We start from the raw sequence: 18,682 nt of genomic DNA, 5'->3' as shown, positions 1-18,682 counted from the left end.
ATTAAATTCCATCATCATTATAGCCACCGCGTAAGAGCCGTCGGTGTCGAGTAACACTGAAACCTAACCGATTCGTCCCTTACTCGATCTTGATGCCAACCTTTCCGAGGTGCTTCTGGGCCCACTGTAGCAGAAGATGTCAGTACGCCACCACCTGATCGATATGGAAGTCATAATATTCTTACCTGGTACTCGTATGCCTCCTTGGCCTTCTCCAGAGAGAAGATCTCCTTGTCGACAATGGGGTGGATGTTGTTGATCTCAATAGCGCGGATCATATCCTCGAACAGGTCACGGCCACCGACGTACACTCCACGGATGGTGCAGATGTTGCTCAGGGCATCCAGAATCTGGGGCTGGCCCTTGGGGTCACCGGCACCGAGGAAGCCGATGATACTGATAATGCCCTCGAACTTGATGGCCTTGATACTCTGCTCCAGAGTGCCGGGTCCACCGACTTCCAGAACGTGATCGACACCCTCTCCGTGAGGGGTCAGCTTGCGGGCCGTCTCACCCCACTTGGGGTCCTTCTTGTAGTTGAGGACATGGTCGGCTCCAAGCTTCTTCAGGAACGCTTCCTTTTCAGGGGAGGAGGTGGTAGCAATAACGGTGGCACCAGCAGCCTTGGCGAACTATGGAGGAAAGCAATTGTTAGTATGTAGTTCACAGGCACAGTGATTAAGGTTCCATGTCATACCTGGAGACCGAACATGCTCACACCACCAGTTCCCTGCACCAGGACAGTCTGGCCGGGCTTCAGTGGCTTCAGACCGTACAGGGCGTTCCAGGCAGTGAGACCAGCGCAAGTCAGAGTGGCTGACTCAACAGCGTTGAGGTTCTTAGGAGCGAGAGAAAGACCCTGCTCGTTGAAGGCACCGTACTGGCGCAGGGTTCCATCGTAGACACCTCCCAGACCGGTCTTGGAGCCATGGGTGTCAATAGGGCCGTAGAGGTGTCCCTGGTTGAATAGAGTGACGACCTTGTCGCCCTTCTGGAATCGTGTGACCTTGGAACCGACCTCGACAACTGTGCCTGCACCGTCGGAGCCAGGAACAACAGGGAGGTCAAGCGGGAAGGGGTATTTTCCCTACAATAGATATAGTGGTCAATACTGGTTGAAACGGCACGGGGTAAAAAGAAAAAAAGAGGGCAAACAATCCGACGGCTTACCTGGGGGATGATGAGATCTCTGTAGTTCAGGGAAGCACCCTCCAGCTTCACCAGAACCTCGTAGTCGCCGACCTTGGGGACCTCTGCCTCCTTGAGGCTGAGCTCAGCAAAACCCTTGGTCTTGCCGGCAACGGTCCAGACTTTCTGTGTTGTTGGTGCCATTGTAGTAGTATCTGCTCACTGACAGTATAATAATTTCAACAGAATCAATTCACTTTTTTCCAGTTGAAATGGGCCCTGTCGGCATCGAAGGGCTTTATATGCGTGCGCGGGGCACATGGTGGGACTGTAGTGACGGCAGCGTTACCAATCCGGCGTCATATCATCACCTTGGGGAGCATCCCGCACCGCAAAATAAAGTAACAACATGCAATCTAGCTCAACGGACACTAATTTGGCTCGCGGGGCTTTGCTGATAAATGTGCCCGAGCTCTTCCATTTACCACAAAGTTCCTCCGTGCGGACATTTGCTTTCGGAGAGTTTCAGATGATGAAGCTTCGAGAATAATGCACATTAGCAATAATAAAAGGGCGCATCGCAATCTCTTACTATTTGACTCCCCCCAGGCTGATGTCTTGACGTTATGACCCCAGCACTGGTAGCGTGACAGACAGCTGGTAATGTCGAACGTTTCAAAAGCGAAAACAATCTGATCGAAGATCTTTGCTGCGGGTGAATTATTCCCCCGTCGACCAAAGATTCCATGACAAACCGACCAAATGCCCACCCAGAAGGCTGATCATCATCACAAATCACCTGTGCAGCGTTAGGATTCCTAATAGAAGCAATCGTCATTATAAATCTTCGAGTTACCAAGCTACTCCGGCAAACTCCGGCTTTCTGAGCTGGCCCCCGCAAAGTGTTCCAAAATCCCCTCTCGGATAGGCGGCTCTTATGTAAGCTTCGCAAGATTCTAGTTATGGTTGACGCTCAGGATAAATGAATAAAAACAAGTATAAATGAAACAAAGAACTTCAATGCTGAAGATTCCACAATGGCCTTCGAACGAAGTGTTTGCGTTGTGAATCTGTATACTTAGCTACCGTTGTTGTACTGCCGCTCATTAACGTACTCGTGACATACTTAGTCTCATCGCCTTCCAAAGGTTGTTCATCGACCCGGGGTTGTTGCAATCATATCTCCCCTCAATATTCATATTCCTAGCTTCAACTCCTTGTTGGTCTGGAAGTCGAACTCGAAAGAGTTCTCGACAGTCGCACAGTGTTTCGTTCATCCTGGGCGGAAGCCCGTTCCTAAAATGCCTCTAAGGTCCTGCTTGGGTCCGTTGCTCATTCTCTTCAGCGAGTTAACTGAGGTTCTCTGGCGTCTATCTTCATTTCCTTCCTTCGACGGTATTTCTTCATGGACAACATGACCTAGTTGATTCTGGAGATTATTAAGCTGACGACTCCGGATAAGATTTCGAAGAAACCCTTTAATAAAAGAGAAATACTAATTAAAATAAAAGGTATAGAGTGAGTAAAGATATAGGAGGACTTAGAGGAGGAGGAAGAGGAGAACCAGAAGGCATGCCGTGCGCGCTGATAGAGCAGATAATGAAGACACCAGACTTCCTGGACTGGAAGGCGATGGACTAGGTAGGAGGAGAGCTGAATAACTGGATATATGCTGAAGTGATGCTTCCTGCCCAGTCAGAGAGAATATGGTGATCTTGGCTTTTATCTGTATCTATTTTTGTTTCCTGTTAGCTGGATTAATTGACTATAAGGAATCTCAGTCTAGTCAGTTCGCCATAGCAAGACAGAATCCATAATACGTTTAGTTCTTCAGTGTAGAGGTTGAAGCTTTTAATAGTTCCTTCGTGAGCTGTCACTTGCATAGTAGATACATTAAATCTTGGTCAGGAATTCGCGTTTGAGCAGTTACGCTGCTGTCCGGTGATCAGACTCCAGAGTCTCTCTTACATTCCTATCGGAACACCAGCTGATTACCCCGCTTGTCGGTATGACCGATAAGCTTTCCACGCGATAACACCAACTTAGTGCCAGGAGTAAGGATATCTGCGGGGGATATATTAGGCGTTCTTTCTGTCCTCTCTGGAAGATGGTTTGGTGTAGGCGAAAAGACGAATAGCTGCGTGACTCTCCCAACAGTACTTTTGCAGAATCAGGACACAGAGAGAAAGCTCGAATTGCTTTGATAGAAATGACAATCCAACCCTGGGAAGCGAAAGCCTCTATCGCGAGGACGAAACGGGATGAGTCGGTGGCTCGAGTCGAGCCCCCTCTTCAGGGCTTACCGGACACCTTGCCTCTCAACTCCCAGGAGCTACCAAAAGCAATCCTAACTTCCAAAGAGATAGAGATCACAGAAAAGTATTCGGTCACGGAACTTCTAGCCAAACTGCATAGTAGAGAACTTTCCGCTGAGGAGGTCACGAGAGCTTTCCTGCGGCGGGCAGCACTGGCACACTTCGCTGTAAGTATTTCTTATGACTGCGAGAATTCGAGGGCTTGGTTTTCTGACTTCCCTAGACGAACTGCCTTACAGAGTTGCTTTGGGACGAGGCGATCGAACGAGCTCGCTATCTTGACTCCTTGCCAGAGCCTGTCGGGCCACTCCATGGATTACCCATCTCTACGAAAGAACATCACGGCACCAAGTCACCAAATGGAACCGCTAATGCCTCTTATGTTGCGTGGATCGGCAAGCCACAAGGTTCCATATTACTCTATGATACCCTCTGGGATGCTGGTTGTGTCTTCTTTGCTCGCACCACTCAGCCACAGACGATCATGCACTTAGAGACCAGCAGCAATATATACGGGCGGACGGTTAACCCTTATAACCGAGATTTGACGTGCGGTGGAAGCAGTGGAGGCGAGGCGGCTTTGATTGGGATGCGTGGAAGTGTCTTAGTATGTATAATACTATCTTTCTACCGAGCTGTGGCTGAATATTATAGGGCGTTGGCGGAGATATCGGGGGGAGTATTCGCTGTCCAGCTGCGCATACTGGTATCTATGGGTTCAAGTATGTTAATCTGAAGGAGATGATTTATGCATAATGCTAATAGTCCCGTTGGCCAACCGTTAAGCGTGTACCGTCTGGTGGTCAACGAACCCACATGATCGGAAAAGAGACAATTTTCTCGACGCTGGGACCCATGACAACAGACCGCGAGGCACTCGAGCTGTTTATGAAAGTCGCTCTGTCTGTGAAGCCCTGGCGTCTGGACCCGTCTTTGACAGCCAAGGAGTGGACGCCATATAAATTCACCAGACCGCTTAAGATCGCAGTACAATGGTGGGATGGTGTCGTGATGCCTCACCCTCCTATGATCCGAGCCCTCAAGGAGGTCTCGGAGGCATGCAAGGCTGCAGGAATGGAGGTAGTTGACTGGGACTGCGAATCATTGAATCATCGAAGGGGCTGGGAGATTACAGCAGCGCTGTACTGGCCCGACGGTGGAGAGGAAGTCTTGGGTCTTCTAGAGGAGGGTGGTGAACCAATCCTTCCGCTCACGAAATTCATCATTCATGAACAACCATCGGTGAAGAAGCTGGATCAACACGGGCTATGGAAGGTACGTCATGATACATCCCCTGTGCATAAACGCAGTAAGCTAATCGAGGACTACATAGCTCTGCGCTGAGAGAGATGCTTATCGAGAAGCATATGCCAAACACTGGACTAACACCGGCAAGGCAGATGGAAAGGAGGTCGACGTGATCCTATGTCCACCTTCGTTTGGCGCAGCAACCCCGCATGAACAATCGCGTTATTGGGGATACACCTCCAACTGGAATCTATTGGATTATCCCGGCGCCGTATTCCCTGTCACAACGGTCGATCCTGAGAAAGACAAGAAGGACTTGGATTACAAACCGAAAAACGCAGAAGATCAATTCGTTTACGATATGTACACGCCCGAAAAGTACAAGGATGCGCCAGTCAGTCTGCAAATCATTGGGCGAAGACACTATGACGAAAAGGTGATCGCTGCATTAACGGAGATTGAGCGTGCTATGGGAAGGAAATGAATTGAGTGATGGCTATACAGTAGTAAAACTTGAAAGTCCGTATCTTGTCTGCTTTCACATGGCCGCGACTCAGAACGCTTTCGAGCTTTGCAAAGGGTGGCAAAGAGAGCGGGCCAGATGGTTTGGTAATGATAGAGTATCTTTCCTATCTCCGACTCCAAAAATAGTCCGCCCTTCCAAGACAGCAGTATCCATACTTCATCCATCATCCTAGACGACACTTCCGTAGAATGAAGCTAGATGCCAAAAAGATCTCTGCATCATTACCCTTTCCTCTGCCGCTATGCATTTTTTCCCATATGGATGTTTCCTCAGGCATTGGTCAAGATTCCTTTCTACGGCGTCGTGATGAATGTAGATCTTAAATGGAGCTTCCTGTTTCAATATTAGTTAGCTAGATGCTGTCAAATCGCGATTAATAAGTAACGTCGGGACGGCCCCGGGGGTTCCCTTCATCTTCCGCATTGGGTTAGCCAGTTACACATGGATTACCTAGGTAGGTAGCTCGCCGAAGCCTCCAGCTCCAGCTCCTAGTTAAGTCTCCTTCAATCAAGCATCTTCAGCAGCTCGAGATCGCACTCTACTAGGCCCCTAGTGCCAAAAATATACATTTGTACGACAAGCTGTGCCGGCGGGTTATACCTATTAGGTGCTTCAGTGAAAGTGGGGGTTCAAGTACCCTTCCCTATTTGATTCCCACATTTTCCACGTTCTTTCTAACAAGATCCAAAACTAGGTAGCTACTTAATTGAATAACTCTCTTCGTTTCTCAGCTGCGCAGTGAACATGGCACGCAAAGTCCAAGCTGCAGCTGTCCACGCCGCTCCGGTGTTTATGGATAAGGCTGCTACCCTCACCAAGGTAGTTCAGCTCATAAAGTACGCCAAAGCGCAAGATATCAAACTTCTCGCGTTTCCAGAGACATTCGTCCCAGGCTACCCTTACTTTATCGAGTGCTATCCGCCGATAAAACAGGTTGGTGCGCTCGTTGCCTATGGAGAGCAGAGTGTGGTTGTGAAAGACGACCTCCACGAGGTGCAGGCAGCTTGCCGTGAAGCGGAGATATCTATCTGTCTGGGCATCTCTGAGCGCGTTCCTAATGGATACACGCTTTTCAACAGCCAAGTATACATCGATGCTAAAGGCGATATCAAGGGAGTACATCGCAAATTACAACCGACATACGTGGAGCGCATGGTCTGGGCCCAAGGCGGAGGACACACTTTGCGAACTTATGATTCGCTTGGCGACTTCAAGATCGGCGGCTTATGCTGCTGGGAAAATACGATGCCCCTTGCGCGACAAGCACTCACACTCGATGGCGAAGAAATCCATGTTGGCGCGTGGCCCGCTTTGAACACAATGGCAGGCTTCGAGAGTTCTGCCAACGCGCAAATTGAGGCCCTGATGAAAAGTCATGCCCTAACGGGCCAGACTTTTGTTATTTGCTCCTCTAATTATGTGGACGATTCATGCTTGAATTGGATGAAGGAGAATCTTGGTGAGCAGGACAGCGTTAAAGCTGGGGGAGGTTGGTCCGCTATCGTAAGTGTCCGAGAAGCAATACTTAGTTTGCCTGCTACTAACAACCCCATAAGATTCACCCCTTCTGCAGTTTTCTTGCTGGACCTCATGAGGGAGCTGTCGAGAAGCTTGTGAGCGCTGAACTAAATTTAGCAGACTTGGCTCAGGTTAAAGTGTTCATAGACTTGAGCGGCCATTACAGGCGACCGGAGGTTTTCGACTTCCGAGTGAAACGAAGGCCACTTTGGGCTGACGACATGGATTGTGCTGTGTGGCCTTCTAAGGAAGGTGACCAGATGAAGCATAAAACAGAAACTGTCTATGATGATGAGGATACGAAGATATAATCAGCATTTACATGAACTTGTATTTTCCCTTAAACAGAGCATAGAGAGACTTAATCTGAGTCATCCTGTGAAGTTTCAGCAAACATTACTGAAGATATCCGTCAGATATACTTAACATAGAAGGGATTGACTCGAAAGGGTGACCCGTATGCTATATATGGGGTACTGAGTGTCTTGAAGATCTTCTAGAAGATGTGCCATAAAGCTCGAGGATCCATGGTCTGGATGCTCGAAACTCTTCTGACTTCTTCTAAGAGCAGGTGGAATGAAAGTGGCCGTGCGGTCTGCTCAATACGTACAGTAGTCAATTTCTTGTGTGGTATTGCAAGAGATTTGCAGGACTCCAGGTATTTTCGTCCAACACTTTCAAGTAATAGTGCCCGATCAGCGAGAAATGCGACCCTCTAGAAGCTCTGGCGCACCATTCCATGTCCTTTCTTCAATAATGAACATCTAGCCTAACTCCAGCGCCGCTACTTGCAAATTTGGGGGCCGGAGGACTTCTCGGCGTATCTAGTTCCGATGAAGGGATGCCAGCTTCCGACGCTATGCTAAGTAGCCAAGGCGCGGGGGAGTCTTGGCTGGAAGGTCAAAGAGTTATGCTGGTTATATCCACGAGCCGAGTCCAAGCACTGATGTGTCTTCCATGATGCTGCAGCTCGTAGCAAGAATGAGATTCACGTGCTGTTGAGGATAGGACGTGAAGACAGCGTGTGGAATGTATCGCGAAGAGTACGTGTACTTAATGCCCTAAGAGAACGAACAGGCAGCATTTCACCGATAAGTATTGCCCCTACATGCTTCCCTTTCTGTGCTCAAGGACCACCCCGCAATTCGCGGTCTACTAACTATACTAATCACGGAATCAGAGTTAGTGGTAAGTACAAGTTGATCGTCCCTGCCAGATCCAAAAAGGTACTCCGGCTTCACCAAAGAGCTTGCTTTGATTGATTCGCATATTAGCCGGCAAAATCCCCCGGGATTAGGCATACACTATTGAACTCTCGACGGCATCTAACGTATGACCCCTCAAGACATACTAAGAATATGCTAGTCTAAGTGGATTGAGGTGCACTATAACTTTACCATGGGGAGAGGTATTAAGAGGAGGGCTTGACTCCCGTGGTCTTACCTTTGTCTGCAGCGGAGAATCCTGGAGATTTCGACTAGCCAGAATGGTTGGGCTTTCACAAAGGGCTGTCGTTGCCGCTGCAACTGCTCTTGTAGTCTCTGGAGGCCCTCGGATTGTCAAGGCTGAGTCTTCTTTCGGAAACGGTAAGACGCGTCTTACACATTTCGCTTCAACTTGGGTAACAGTTGTCCACAGCGGTCGTTGTCAATGGAACGAGCTTTGCCCTCAACGGAGACAATGTGTCTTATAGATTCCATGTCGACAACAGCACTGGAGATCTGTTGTCGGACCACTTCGGTGGCAGTTTGACTGGATCTATCCCAACGGCAGCAGTGCCGCAAGTGAACGGCTGGGTTGGCATGCCAGGTCGTGTGCGCCGTGAATTCCCCGACCAAGGACGCGGGGATTTCCGTATTCCTGCCGTGCGCATACGCCAAACTGCCGGTTATACCGTGTCAGACCTGCAGTACCAATCACACACAATTGTGCAAGGCAAGCCTGGTCTTCCGGGGCTGCCTGCGACCACAGGTAGCGAGGGCGATGTGACGACTCTGATTGTGCATCTATACGACAACTACAGCTCAGTAGCAGCAGATTTATCGTACTCAATTTTCCCCAAGTACGATGCGATTGTTCGGAGCGTCAATGTAACCAACGGAGGGGAGGGGAACATCACGATCGAGGCATTGGCCAGTCTGAGCGTGGATTTGCCCTTTGAGGACCTTGATATGATCAGTCTTAATGGAGACTGGGCTAGAGAAAGGCGACGCGAGAGAAGAAGAGTGGAATACGGTATCCAAGGGTATTTATTTGGCATTGGGGCAGAATAGAAAGCTGCAGTACTGTGCTAACTTGCAACAGCTTCGGAAGTACCACTGGGTTCTCGTCACATCTTCACAATCCCTTCCTCACGCTAGTATCACCCTCTACAACAGAGTCTCAGGGCGAGACGTGGGGGTTCTCGTTGGTCTATACTGGGTCATTTGCCGTCAATGTTGAGAAAGGCTCCCAGGGCTTTACCCGTGCTATGCTTGGTTTTAATCCTGAACAGTTATCTTGGAATCTAGGCCCTAACGAGTCCCTCATATCTCCCGAATGTGTTTCTGTCTACTCGAAAGACGGAATTGGTGGCATGTCTCGCTCGTTCCATCGTCTCTATCGCAAGCATTTAATAAAGAGCCGATACGCTACCAGCAACCGACCCCCTCTCCTCAACAGCTGGGAAGGACTTGGTTTTGACTTCAATGAGAGCAGCATGTACCAACTGGCCGAGGAGTCGGCTGCATTGGGAGCAAAGCTCTTCGTAATGGATGATGGCTGGTTCGGAAACAAATACCCTCGTGACGACGATTATGCTGGTCTCGGTGACTGGCAACCGAACCGACAAAAGTTCCCCGATGGTCTCGACCCTCTGGTGAACAATGTGACTGAATTAAAGGCGGCAAACACCTCTACCAACCTCCGATTCGGTATCTGGATCGAGCCAGAAATGGTTGACCCCAACTCAACCCTGTACCACGAGCACCCTGACTGGGCACTCCACGCAGGCCCGTACCCAAGGACGTTGCGGCGGAACCAGCTCGTGCTGAACCTCGCCTTGCCGGAGGTGCAGGACTTTATTATCGATTTCGTCTCAAACCTCCTTAAAAGTGCCAACATCACCTATATCAAGTGGGACCACAACCGAGGTGTTCATGAGTTGCCCTCCCCTAGTGCAGACCATGAATACATGCTTGGCATGTACCGCGTGTTCGAGACCCTCACATCCCGTTTTCCTTACGTCTTGTGGGAGGGATGTGCCTCAGGAGGCGGACGCTTCGACCCCGGTGTATTGCAATATTTCCCTCAGATATGGACATCTGATGACACTGACGGCCTGGAGCGTATTTCCATCCAGCTTGGCACTTCTCTCGTGTATCCACCCAGCGCAATGGGTGCGCATATTTCGGCGGTGCCCAACCAACAAACCGGACGGACTACCCCCATCGAGTTCCGTGGGCACGTCGCTATGATGGGCGGTGGGTTCGGTCTTGAACTAAATCCGGAGGAACTGGATGAGAATGACAAAGCCGCTCTCCCGGGACTTATCAATTTGGCAGAGAAGATTAGCCCAATTGTGCTTACCGGAGATATGTGGCGGTTGAGTCTCCCTGAGGATTCCAACTGGCCCGCTGTGTTGTTCATCTCTGAAGATGGGTCTCAAGCAGTGCTATTCTACTTCCAGGTCAGAGCTAATATAAATCGCGCTACGCCTTGGGTGAGATTGCAGGGACTGGACGCTCAGGCAACGTATAGTGTTGACGGGGTTGGAACTTACTCTGGTGCAACGCTAATGAATATGGGCTTACAGTTCCCGTTGGATGGTGACTATGGTAGCACGGTAGTATTCCTGGAGAAGCAGTAAATTAGACTCGGTATTTAATTCGAGGCCGTGAGCTGTACTTAGCATAGCCATTAGGAAATCTCACTTGAACAGAATAAAGTAAGAGGGTTGACGTCTCAAGTCTAAGTTTTGGCTTTGAGGCAAAAGGAACTTAATAGTATTGAAAGAATATCTATTTATATGTATCAATAAGCCACTGTTCGAAAAGAAAAAAATCACATCCAACTAGCGGTGCCCAAGCGATCAGCGCCTCTCCCGCATGAATCCGCTGAAGAAGTCATCCGCATCACCAACATCCTCCAGCTCTCCTATCCAAGAGACATACTGATCAGGCCGAAGAACAACCATGCAGCCACGAACGGGATCGACATCGTAATTCTTATATGCCTGTCCATGGCCCTCGTAATAACTGTTATCATCCGCATATACCTTCCAGTAATCCCAGCCGAGATCATTCTTGAACGGATGGAAGATCTCCGGAAAGTCCTCGAGGAGCTCCACATCCCAACGCGGGGATGAATGGATAGTCAGAATCTCAATGACTGAGTCGATAGGAGCATCTGCCGGAGTGAATCGGTTTATGAATGACTTTGGATCGGAAAGAGCAGCACCTAGAGCCTTGATTCGAGCTGCTTGCTCAGGCTGCTTGATTGCACCTGCGAAGACAACCAGACGCCAGCGACCATCGCTCTTGAGAATCTCCTGGAAGTGCCATGGGCGGGCATCTGTCTGATTGAGGACCTTGAAGCTGGGCATGCGCATACCGAGCTGGATCACAGATGACAAGGACTGTTTGCCAACGACTCTGTTAGAGGTGGTTGCGACATCTGTACCGTCTCCTTGGCTGGCTGCATCGCCGGGCTTTGCGACAATCACGCTCGATCCGTAGTCCACGGCGATACCGCTGGAGAATCTGTTTCCTTTTTCGAAGGCTTCTTTGAATTCCTTCATGCTGATTCCTGTCTCGTCCATGACGTCCTTGGCTGGGCGGCCGGAAAAGAGGCGCGAAAAGCGGTGATCGAAGGCTATCAAGTCTTGAGCGACGCGACGGCGCTCAGATTGATATGTCTTCAAGATGGCAGGGTCTGCGATTCCCTTTACGACGTTGGCGATCTTCCAGCCAAGGTTATACGCTGGGTGAGAAAAGGGTGAGTACACGACTGCTAGGATCTGGAAGATAGGGGTTGGTGGAGGGACTTACTGTCCTGCATGCTGACATTCATTCCTTGGCCCGCTTTGGGGGAGTGAGTCTGATCTAGTCAGCAACTAATCCTCATTTGACTCAGTAATGGGTTTCTAGATGGGCATACATGGACAGCGTCGCCTGCGAGGAAGACACGTTCGTTCTTGGAGAAGTTCGATCCGACACGCTGTCCGATCTGATAGGCAGTCCACCAGCTGCAGTGCTCGTAGTCGATCTTGTACGGAGCCATGATCTTCTGGGCGGACTTGAGAATCATGTCCGGTGTAATCTTGGAGCGGTCATGCTAGTAGATGTTAGTCTGTGAAAGATGGACTCTACACGTTTTGATCCCTCGAGAACTTACCTGACCACCTCCTTTCTCAGTGGTCGTGAGCTGGATGTATAGTCGAACCAGCTTGTCCTCTCTGGGAATCACCATCACGCTTCCAGAATTTTCGGAATGAATGGCGCAGCGCATGCGAATGTCAGCTAGGAGCACGGTTAGTAAATGAAAACTGCGGGAAGCTATATATAATCTTACGAAAATCAGTGATTGGGATGATATCGAGCACTCCCCTGGATATAAGTTAGTTATACCGCTGACTCCCTGAGCATGGAGACAAAGAAGGGCTTACCAGATATAATCCGTCTGCTCTCCTTCCATGGCAAAACCCAACTGGCGTCGAATCCACGAGTGAGCACCGTCGCAACCAATGACATACTTCGCCCTCACAACCTCTGTTGAACCAGAACGGGGGCTTTTCTGCGCAGCTTTAAGGAGCTCCTCAGTATCATCGGCCGTCAGATTACTCCTGAAGAGTCCACTCTGGACTGTTCCGTTCTTGGTAGTGCTATGCGCAGTGGCAGGAGTAGCCTCCTCTTCAGAGAGGTATCGCAGGGTAACTTTAACTGGGTAAGCTTCCCTGTCCTTGGGACTCACGTCCTCGATCTCCAAAGTCTCCGGCATGACACCGCGCTCGACCGTGATGTCACTGTGTTCCTTCAGGCTGTCCAAGAAGAAGCGCTCAATGCGTCCTGAAAATTCTTAGCTGGTTGTGACTTCAGCTTCCAGGATTGTAGAAATAACTGACCCTGATGCAATACCACTTGGTGGTACCGACTGATACCGGGAATCGTGTCGGGGATCCGATCATAGCGTCGTAGTTTCCCATTCTCGTCGGGATTCTAGACAATAGTCAGAGCGACATCCAAGTAAGTGACAATAACCAGTCCAATAACTAACCCATAGACAGATTTCGAGCATATGGTTCGCGTCCCGCCATGCTTTGTCTGCGAAGCCAAAACTGTCGAAAATCTAGGGAGACGGCATTAGAACGGTCTTCACGGCATAGTTATCAGTTGTTGGAACAGCGCCTTCTCTCACCTCTAGAGTACGGCATTGGAGACCGTCAGCTTGGCTGTGGTTATAGTCAGTACATCAGTACATACATATAAAATCAGACGGATGTATTCGATGCTTACCCTGTGAAGATCTTCGTGCTCCTCTTGTCTACGATGCGTGTCTTGATGCCACATCGGCTCATCCAAGTCGCTGCCATCAGGCCCGCAGGCCCGGCACCGACGATGAGAACATCGACTAAGGAATCAACCGGTTGAGGAGCCATTCTGACAGGAATATTGCTGATGTGAATAGGCAATAGCTAATTCCCGGGCCAGGGTGGTTGTTATAGTCCAGGGTTTGCTCCTTGCGTGTAATAAATATCACCTACTTACGTTATCTGCGCGGGGTACTGGATGATATCCTATCCTGGTCGCAACTACATTCCACGCTTTAGTCTCAATTGATCGGAATACGGACAGCAGCATCCGATGCTGAGGTCCGTGCTGGATGCGCAGCGATCATTCGGGATATGGTCTCTGGCTTGTCGTACAGAGCTAAGCCCGGTTTCTTAATAGCCTACCCGATGACTTGGTAGACAGAATCGTCAACGGTACTATATTTCGGCATCGACCTGTCAGCTAGTCGGGAATGCCTCGGATCTCCACTCGACGCGGGGTACACTAATTGTCCCACGGGGAAGAGCATGACTTGTTCTTGTTCACGATCCGAAACGGCGGGGTTGCACAGACTCTCAACTAGTGCAGACCCTGATCGGATCGAGGATGGACCGTATCCGATACCAGTTAGTAGTAGTGGCCCTCGATAATATTGGTATTCCCAGACAGAGTGGTTATGGTAGTTATTTTCCGCTGCGTGGCTTGTGGACTTCCTCGCAGAATGCAAATAATAAATAACAGATATCCTTATACTAATCACGATATTAAGACCTTTTGGCTATTAGAAATATTTCCTACTAGTATAATAGAGCTAATATTATAGTAGACGTTAAGAATAATAAAGAGATGGTTTTCACTCTGTAACTATCACCTCCTAATATGCTATGCTAATCCTGAACAGGACAAAGTTGCAGGCACGTCCATATGCATTGATAGATCTTTAAATTGTCGCTGGCAAATAAAAATCGGTGCTGTGGTCTAGTGAGTTTACCTTTAACCAACCACATCACCAACTCAAAACTAACCCCCCCATTGGTGGTAGGACGTCACGTTGTGGCCGTGCCAGCCTGGGTTCGATTCCCAGCAGCGCCAACATTTAAATATCTTTTTGCGTTTTGTTTTTTTATCCCCTCAGCAAAATGAATGTCTATTCGAGGTGAAAGCGAGCATTGCTACATTTGTGTCTTGACAAACTACTCATAGACAGCACATGAGGTCCTTATTTCGCAATGGGCTAAGGGGATGTTGCGGTCAAGATTTAGATAACTTCTCGACGCCTTATTATATTCTGGGTTAGATGTTTATATTGAGAGAAAATATATTGTGAGAACCTGACTATGGCTTGCGCGCTGCCGAGGGTGTTATGCAGAAGGGCCAACTCCACTGATCTCACCTCTGTGGAACGGTGAACCGTCTCGAACAATAGGTAAACCTAGCCAGCGCGAGATACTCCAGGAGCTTGCCGACAAACAGTCTCTTCGCGATAATATCTGCGTAATATTTGTACGAAATATGTGCGGACTCCTGTCTTGAAGAAAATGAGAACTGAGAAGCTAGCCTGAAGGTTCTGCCAGACAGGATGCTGCTCTAGACTGGCCGGTCCCCATGGCCATTCGAATGGTATCAAGTTATATTTGGCCCTCAAGTAGTACATTTCAACTAATCACTCGTTGTTCTGGACCTGATGAGAGCGACGTATTCATCCACATTCCCTTGAGTCTCCTAGCCAAAATACCAATATGGTGCTCGATCGCCTATCAAACTACACTTCTTCTATATCAGTATGCATTTCGTTTTCTTCGTCCACCCCTGCACAATCAATAGCATGCACAAATGCTGAAAACACTGTTGAATGCCCTTGCGTAGGGAGTTTCGCATGAAAATACTGATATATGTAGAAAGGAAACCCCAACCTGGGATTGGATTTACTTTTATTTCCAGCATAGAGAAAGCGAGAAAGGCTGCTATAATAGATCGAGAACCAGAGAATCTTTATTCAACGAATGTCTTCGGCTACCTTGAGAATGCAAGCTGATATAGTTCGAAAAATACGAAATATCATCCAATAGACAGAAGAACTTGATTAAACATCTTATGTCTTTTCAACAAGGTCAGTCATACTTCTTGTGGTTCTGAGCAAACTTGAAGATTGCGATTCCCTAGTGACATCATATTCCCAACGGCTCTAAAGGAAAAGGTTCCAGGTTCCACCAAAGATCTTCAGCTTTGTCAAGTTCTGCCGAATACCAGAGGATATGAACCATCCATATGCGTATCAATGGCTTTGGATGCTTGAAAGCGGCATACCAGAGTTGGACTCCGACAAAGAGTCTTCAGATATACCGTGACTGTGCTACGGAACGATACAATGGCTGGCAGCCTCATCTTTCCAAGATGGTCGGTGAGATTAGATTCCATATTACGTGGAGAAAGGCAGACGCTTGGTATATTTGATAACAGCTTCAGCTTTCTCTCCTATAGACCTGGAAAGATTCCATAGTCAAGGAGCGTAAAGGTCAATTGTGGTGTGTTTACGTTAGAACTTTTAGGAATAAAATCCAGTCCATCAAGTACTTATACAGCCCACACCAAAAATATACATAAAACTAGAAAAAGAATTTGTCCACAGTTGTTGCAGGCTGGAGGATAACGTCGCTTCAAATATCAGACAGATCATAAACCCAATCAAGTACACCTACCTACCTACTCATATATTCCCTTCCCACAAATTGAAGGAGGCCCGTGGAAGCCAAGTGATCTAGACCTCGATGCCCTTATGTCGTGCCGATTTGTCAGTAGACCATCATCTTGCCGAAGAAAAAAATGAAGAGAAAAAATGCAAAAAGATATACAAGATTGGCGCTGCTGGGAATCGAACCCAGGCTGGCACGGCCACAACGTGACGTCCTACCACCAATGGGGGGGTTAGTTAAAGTTGGTTGATGCTGGATGAAAGGCAAAACTCACTAGACCACAGCACCCGATTTGATGATCTAATCAGACCCGTGGAAACTTATGAAGCTAGTGAACCAGAGATAGATGCGAGCCAATGATAGCATACACTGTACAGTATCCTAAGACCGCGCATTAGTTATGAATAAAAAGCCAAGGGTTACTGTCCTTACTCTATCGCGTGAAAATAAGTTAAGAAGTCATAAATCTGTCTTTGTATCCTGACTAGCTTACTTACGCCCACTTCTCGTCACCGATTTCCCGCCTTTGAAGAATGGTACGAAACAGGGTTCTGCTATACACGCAAAAGAGGCAAGGGACTCTTTTTGGGACTTTACGCTAACCTCGGTCACATACAAATCAATTGAGTTGCCTCGTTTGGAATCGAGACCGGGAGACCTGGTGGATATGTGTTGGACATCGACTTCGCGTATTATCGTTTTCAAGCGGATGGCAACCCAACATTGTGGGAACAAATCGATGTGCTTCTGGGCAGCGTTCAATGTGAATGCTGAGATTCAATCCACCTGACTAGACAGGGTCTCTTGTGGCCACATTTTGCTCAAGTCACAGATTTGCCGCTTTTGAAGGCACGGCTTGAAGAGCGACGATCGACGTACTATATCGCAGAAGCAAGCGCATCCGGGACAACGAGAGCAGGCCATTTGAAAAGATGGGACAAACAGCAAGAGTAGTTCGATAGAGAAACTTGTATGGAATCAAGTAGCATTCGTGCAGTGCAGAAAACTGGAGAGAGAAAAGAGTTTTATTCATGCCTGCTGCAGTAGAACTCATCTTATAGACGTATGGGGAGGTTACCCCTTCAGGCAAATCGTCTTCTCCCCACTCTTCCTCACTATCCCATTTGGCATCACTTCTTCCGATCGCTGTGATGGTACATTTCTCGCATTATTCGGTTTATCCATTAAGCCTTCGGCTTCTTGAAATTCCCGACCCATCCCATCTTGCGCTCAAATGCGGCCCTCATGTGTCCTCTCAAGTGGTCTATTCCTTGACTACCTGGCCAGGAGCTTGCCCCAACCCCCACACCTTCATCGAGAGGAGCGTTGCCCGTTAATATCAGCCTGAAGGTCTCTATGGTCTGGTGAGTAGACTCATCGTTGGGGAGCAGGTCTTCATCACTGAGTGTTGCCCGCGGCCACCCAGTGCGGTGGGAGACATCTCTTGCTACCACGCCGAGATACCATCTCTGAAAGCTCGATATCGCGACCGCAATGATTCAGTAGTACCTGCATGGCTTCTATAATTCCAGCAAGAGCTCGCACATGCAGCGCAGTGACCTGCTGGATACCAAGCCGAGAACCTGCAGGACCCATCTGCCGAGCATGGACATTCGCCCCGTTGGCAATAAGAGGGGACACTAAATTATAGCTAGCCCTGGAGGCAGCCCATCCAAGCACGGTTTCGAACTGTGTTGTTCACGCTGCTGTCCTGGCTGTCGGATAGAATCAGCATTGCGAACCAAAGCCCCCTTGTGAGGAGCATGCAAATCAGGCTTTCGCTGTGGGTAATAGTAGTTTGAGCCCATTCTTATCGAGCAGGAATTGAATCGTTTCCAGGTGGCGTATATACAAGCGGAATTTGGTACTCTAAATGATGATCAAGCAGCATGCGAAGAACGTCTATGATACCATATTCAACCACAACGCAGAGAAGATCATATTCATATACTTCGCCGTAACCTGAGCATGTCTATAGTGCTTCTCAATATACTTTTTCCAAATTGCTACGTCGGTGCGCGGAACAATTACCCGTTCTCGTAAAGAAGATCACCGTCTGGACTGACAGTCGAGACGGAGCCATCTAAGTCGGGAACACTAACCTCGATATGCAATTACGTGCTTTAATCATTTGACAACTATGTCCGGCCATAATCTGGTTTCAAGCAGGTGAGGGAGGATTTCATCTAAGGCTAGACATGAAGGAGTCAAAGGCTAGCAAAACGAGTGGTGGCTGAAGCCAGTATTAAACGTAAAAGCGCTGTTAATGCGACGGATTCAGAGAATTCTAACTACTCAGATATCCACCAATATCAGCGGATAGCTGTTTACCTCAACACTGACTTGACTTGGCGTAACTAAGAGATTGAGAACCAAATTATCATATGTGAGCATATCCAACAATGAGAGATACGACTTTGATTATGAGAATGATTCTCACATACCATATTAATTCCATGTTGATAATAGAACCTGCAATGGAGACAAATTCCCTTGAAACAGAGAATACAATGTCCTTTCAGTACTTACTTCCGTCATCTCAAGCTTTATATTCAGCGATTGCAACAATTTCAATAAGACACGCCTTGAGATTGAAAAAAAGAAAACCAGAATGTGCCATAACATACTATCTCGCGCGATCCTGCTGGGACAACTGGATAGAATATCGGTGAGTTTCGACAAACATTGTGTGTATCACTGCGAACTGAGAAGTTGCACCACCTTTTT

The 18,682-nt window shown here is 48.3% G+C and overlaps 6 protein-coding genes across 6 annotated transcripts; 3 read left to right on the top strand and 3 right to left on the bottom strand.

Annotated features, from left to right (window-relative positions):
- Nucleotides 1-79: 79 nt before the first annotated feature.
- Nucleotides 80-1,332, bottom strand: C8Q69DRAFT_399016 (putative zinc-containing alcohol dehydrogenase; the record flags this gene model as incomplete). The annotated part of the gene is made up of 4 exons (XM_028627831.1): nucleotides 80-124; nucleotides 186-632; nucleotides 698-1,087; nucleotides 1,171-1,332. The coding sequence occupies 4 exons, from the start codon at nucleotides 1,330-1,332 to the stop codon at nucleotides 80-82; spliced, it is 1,044 nt and encodes a 347-aa protein (XP_028488279.1).
- Nucleotides 1,333-3,337: 2,005 nt separating this feature from the next.
- C8Q69DRAFT_526199 (amidase signature domain-containing protein) lies at nucleotides 3,338-5,644 on the top strand (the record flags this gene model as incomplete). Its single annotated transcript, XM_028633627.1, has 5 exons — nucleotides 3,338-3,610; nucleotides 3,667-4,050; nucleotides 4,098-4,165; nucleotides 4,217-4,718; nucleotides 4,777-5,644. The coding sequence occupies 5 exons, from the start codon at nucleotides 3,338-3,340 to the stop codon at nucleotides 5,173-5,175; spliced, it is 1,626 nt and encodes a 541-aa protein (XP_028488278.1). The 3' UTR covers nucleotides 5,176-5,644.
- A 317-nt stretch (nucleotides 5,645-5,961) lies between these two features.
- C8Q69DRAFT_505254 (carbon-nitrogen hydrolase) lies at nucleotides 5,962-7,046 on the top strand (the record flags this gene model as incomplete). The annotated part of the gene is made up of 2 exons (XM_028632686.1): nucleotides 5,962-6,720; nucleotides 6,774-7,046. The coding sequence occupies 2 exons, from the start codon at nucleotides 5,962-5,964 to the stop codon at nucleotides 7,044-7,046; spliced, it is 1,032 nt and encodes a 343-aa protein (XP_028488277.1).
- Nucleotides 7,047-8,221: 1,175 nt separating this feature from the next.
- C8Q69DRAFT_398580 (Melibiase-domain-containing protein) lies at nucleotides 8,222-10,582 on the top strand (the record flags this gene model as incomplete). The annotated part of the gene is made up of 3 exons (XM_028627808.1): nucleotides 8,222-8,321; nucleotides 8,374-8,980; nucleotides 9,040-10,582. 3 exons carry the CDS (start codon nucleotides 8,222-8,224, stop codon nucleotides 10,580-10,582), a joined length of 2,250 nt encoding a protein of 749 aa, XP_028488276.1.
- A 222-nt stretch (nucleotides 10,583-10,804) lies between these two features.
- On the bottom strand, nucleotides 10,805-13,369 carry C8Q69DRAFT_397609 (FAD binding domain protein; the record flags this gene model as incomplete). Its single annotated transcript, XM_028627783.1, has 10 exons — nucleotides 10,805-11,694; nucleotides 11,763-11,811; nucleotides 11,872-12,048; nucleotides 12,109-12,233; nucleotides 12,286-12,320; nucleotides 12,380-12,779; nucleotides 12,836-12,929; nucleotides 12,988-13,059; nucleotides 13,129-13,162; nucleotides 13,227-13,369. The coding sequence occupies 10 exons, from the start codon at nucleotides 13,367-13,369 to the stop codon at nucleotides 10,805-10,807; spliced, it is 2,019 nt and encodes a 672-aa protein (XP_028488275.1).
- Nucleotides 13,370-17,139: 3,770 nt separating this feature from the next.
- Nucleotides 17,140-18,413, bottom strand: C8Q69DRAFT_442779 (hypothetical protein; the record flags this gene model as incomplete). Its single annotated transcript, XM_028628872.1, has 5 exons — nucleotides 17,140-17,424; nucleotides 17,465-17,644; nucleotides 17,698-17,824; nucleotides 17,987-18,052; nucleotides 18,400-18,413. The coding sequence occupies 5 exons, from the start codon at nucleotides 18,411-18,413 to the stop codon at nucleotides 17,140-17,142; spliced, it is 672 nt and encodes a 223-aa protein (XP_028488274.1).
- Between the last annotated feature and the right edge of the window lie 269 nt (nucleotides 18,414-18,682).

This window comes from Paecilomyces variotii (assembly GCF_004022145.1).
Source record: "Paecilomyces variotii strain CBS 101075 chromosome Unknown C8Q69scaffold_2, whole genome shotgun sequence".
NCBI lineage: Eukaryota > Fungi > Ascomycota > Eurotiomycetes > Eurotiales > Thermoascaceae > Paecilomyces > Paecilomyces variotii.
Note: the sequence above shows the minus strand (reverse complement) of the source record. Positions and strands in the feature narration are given on the sequence as shown.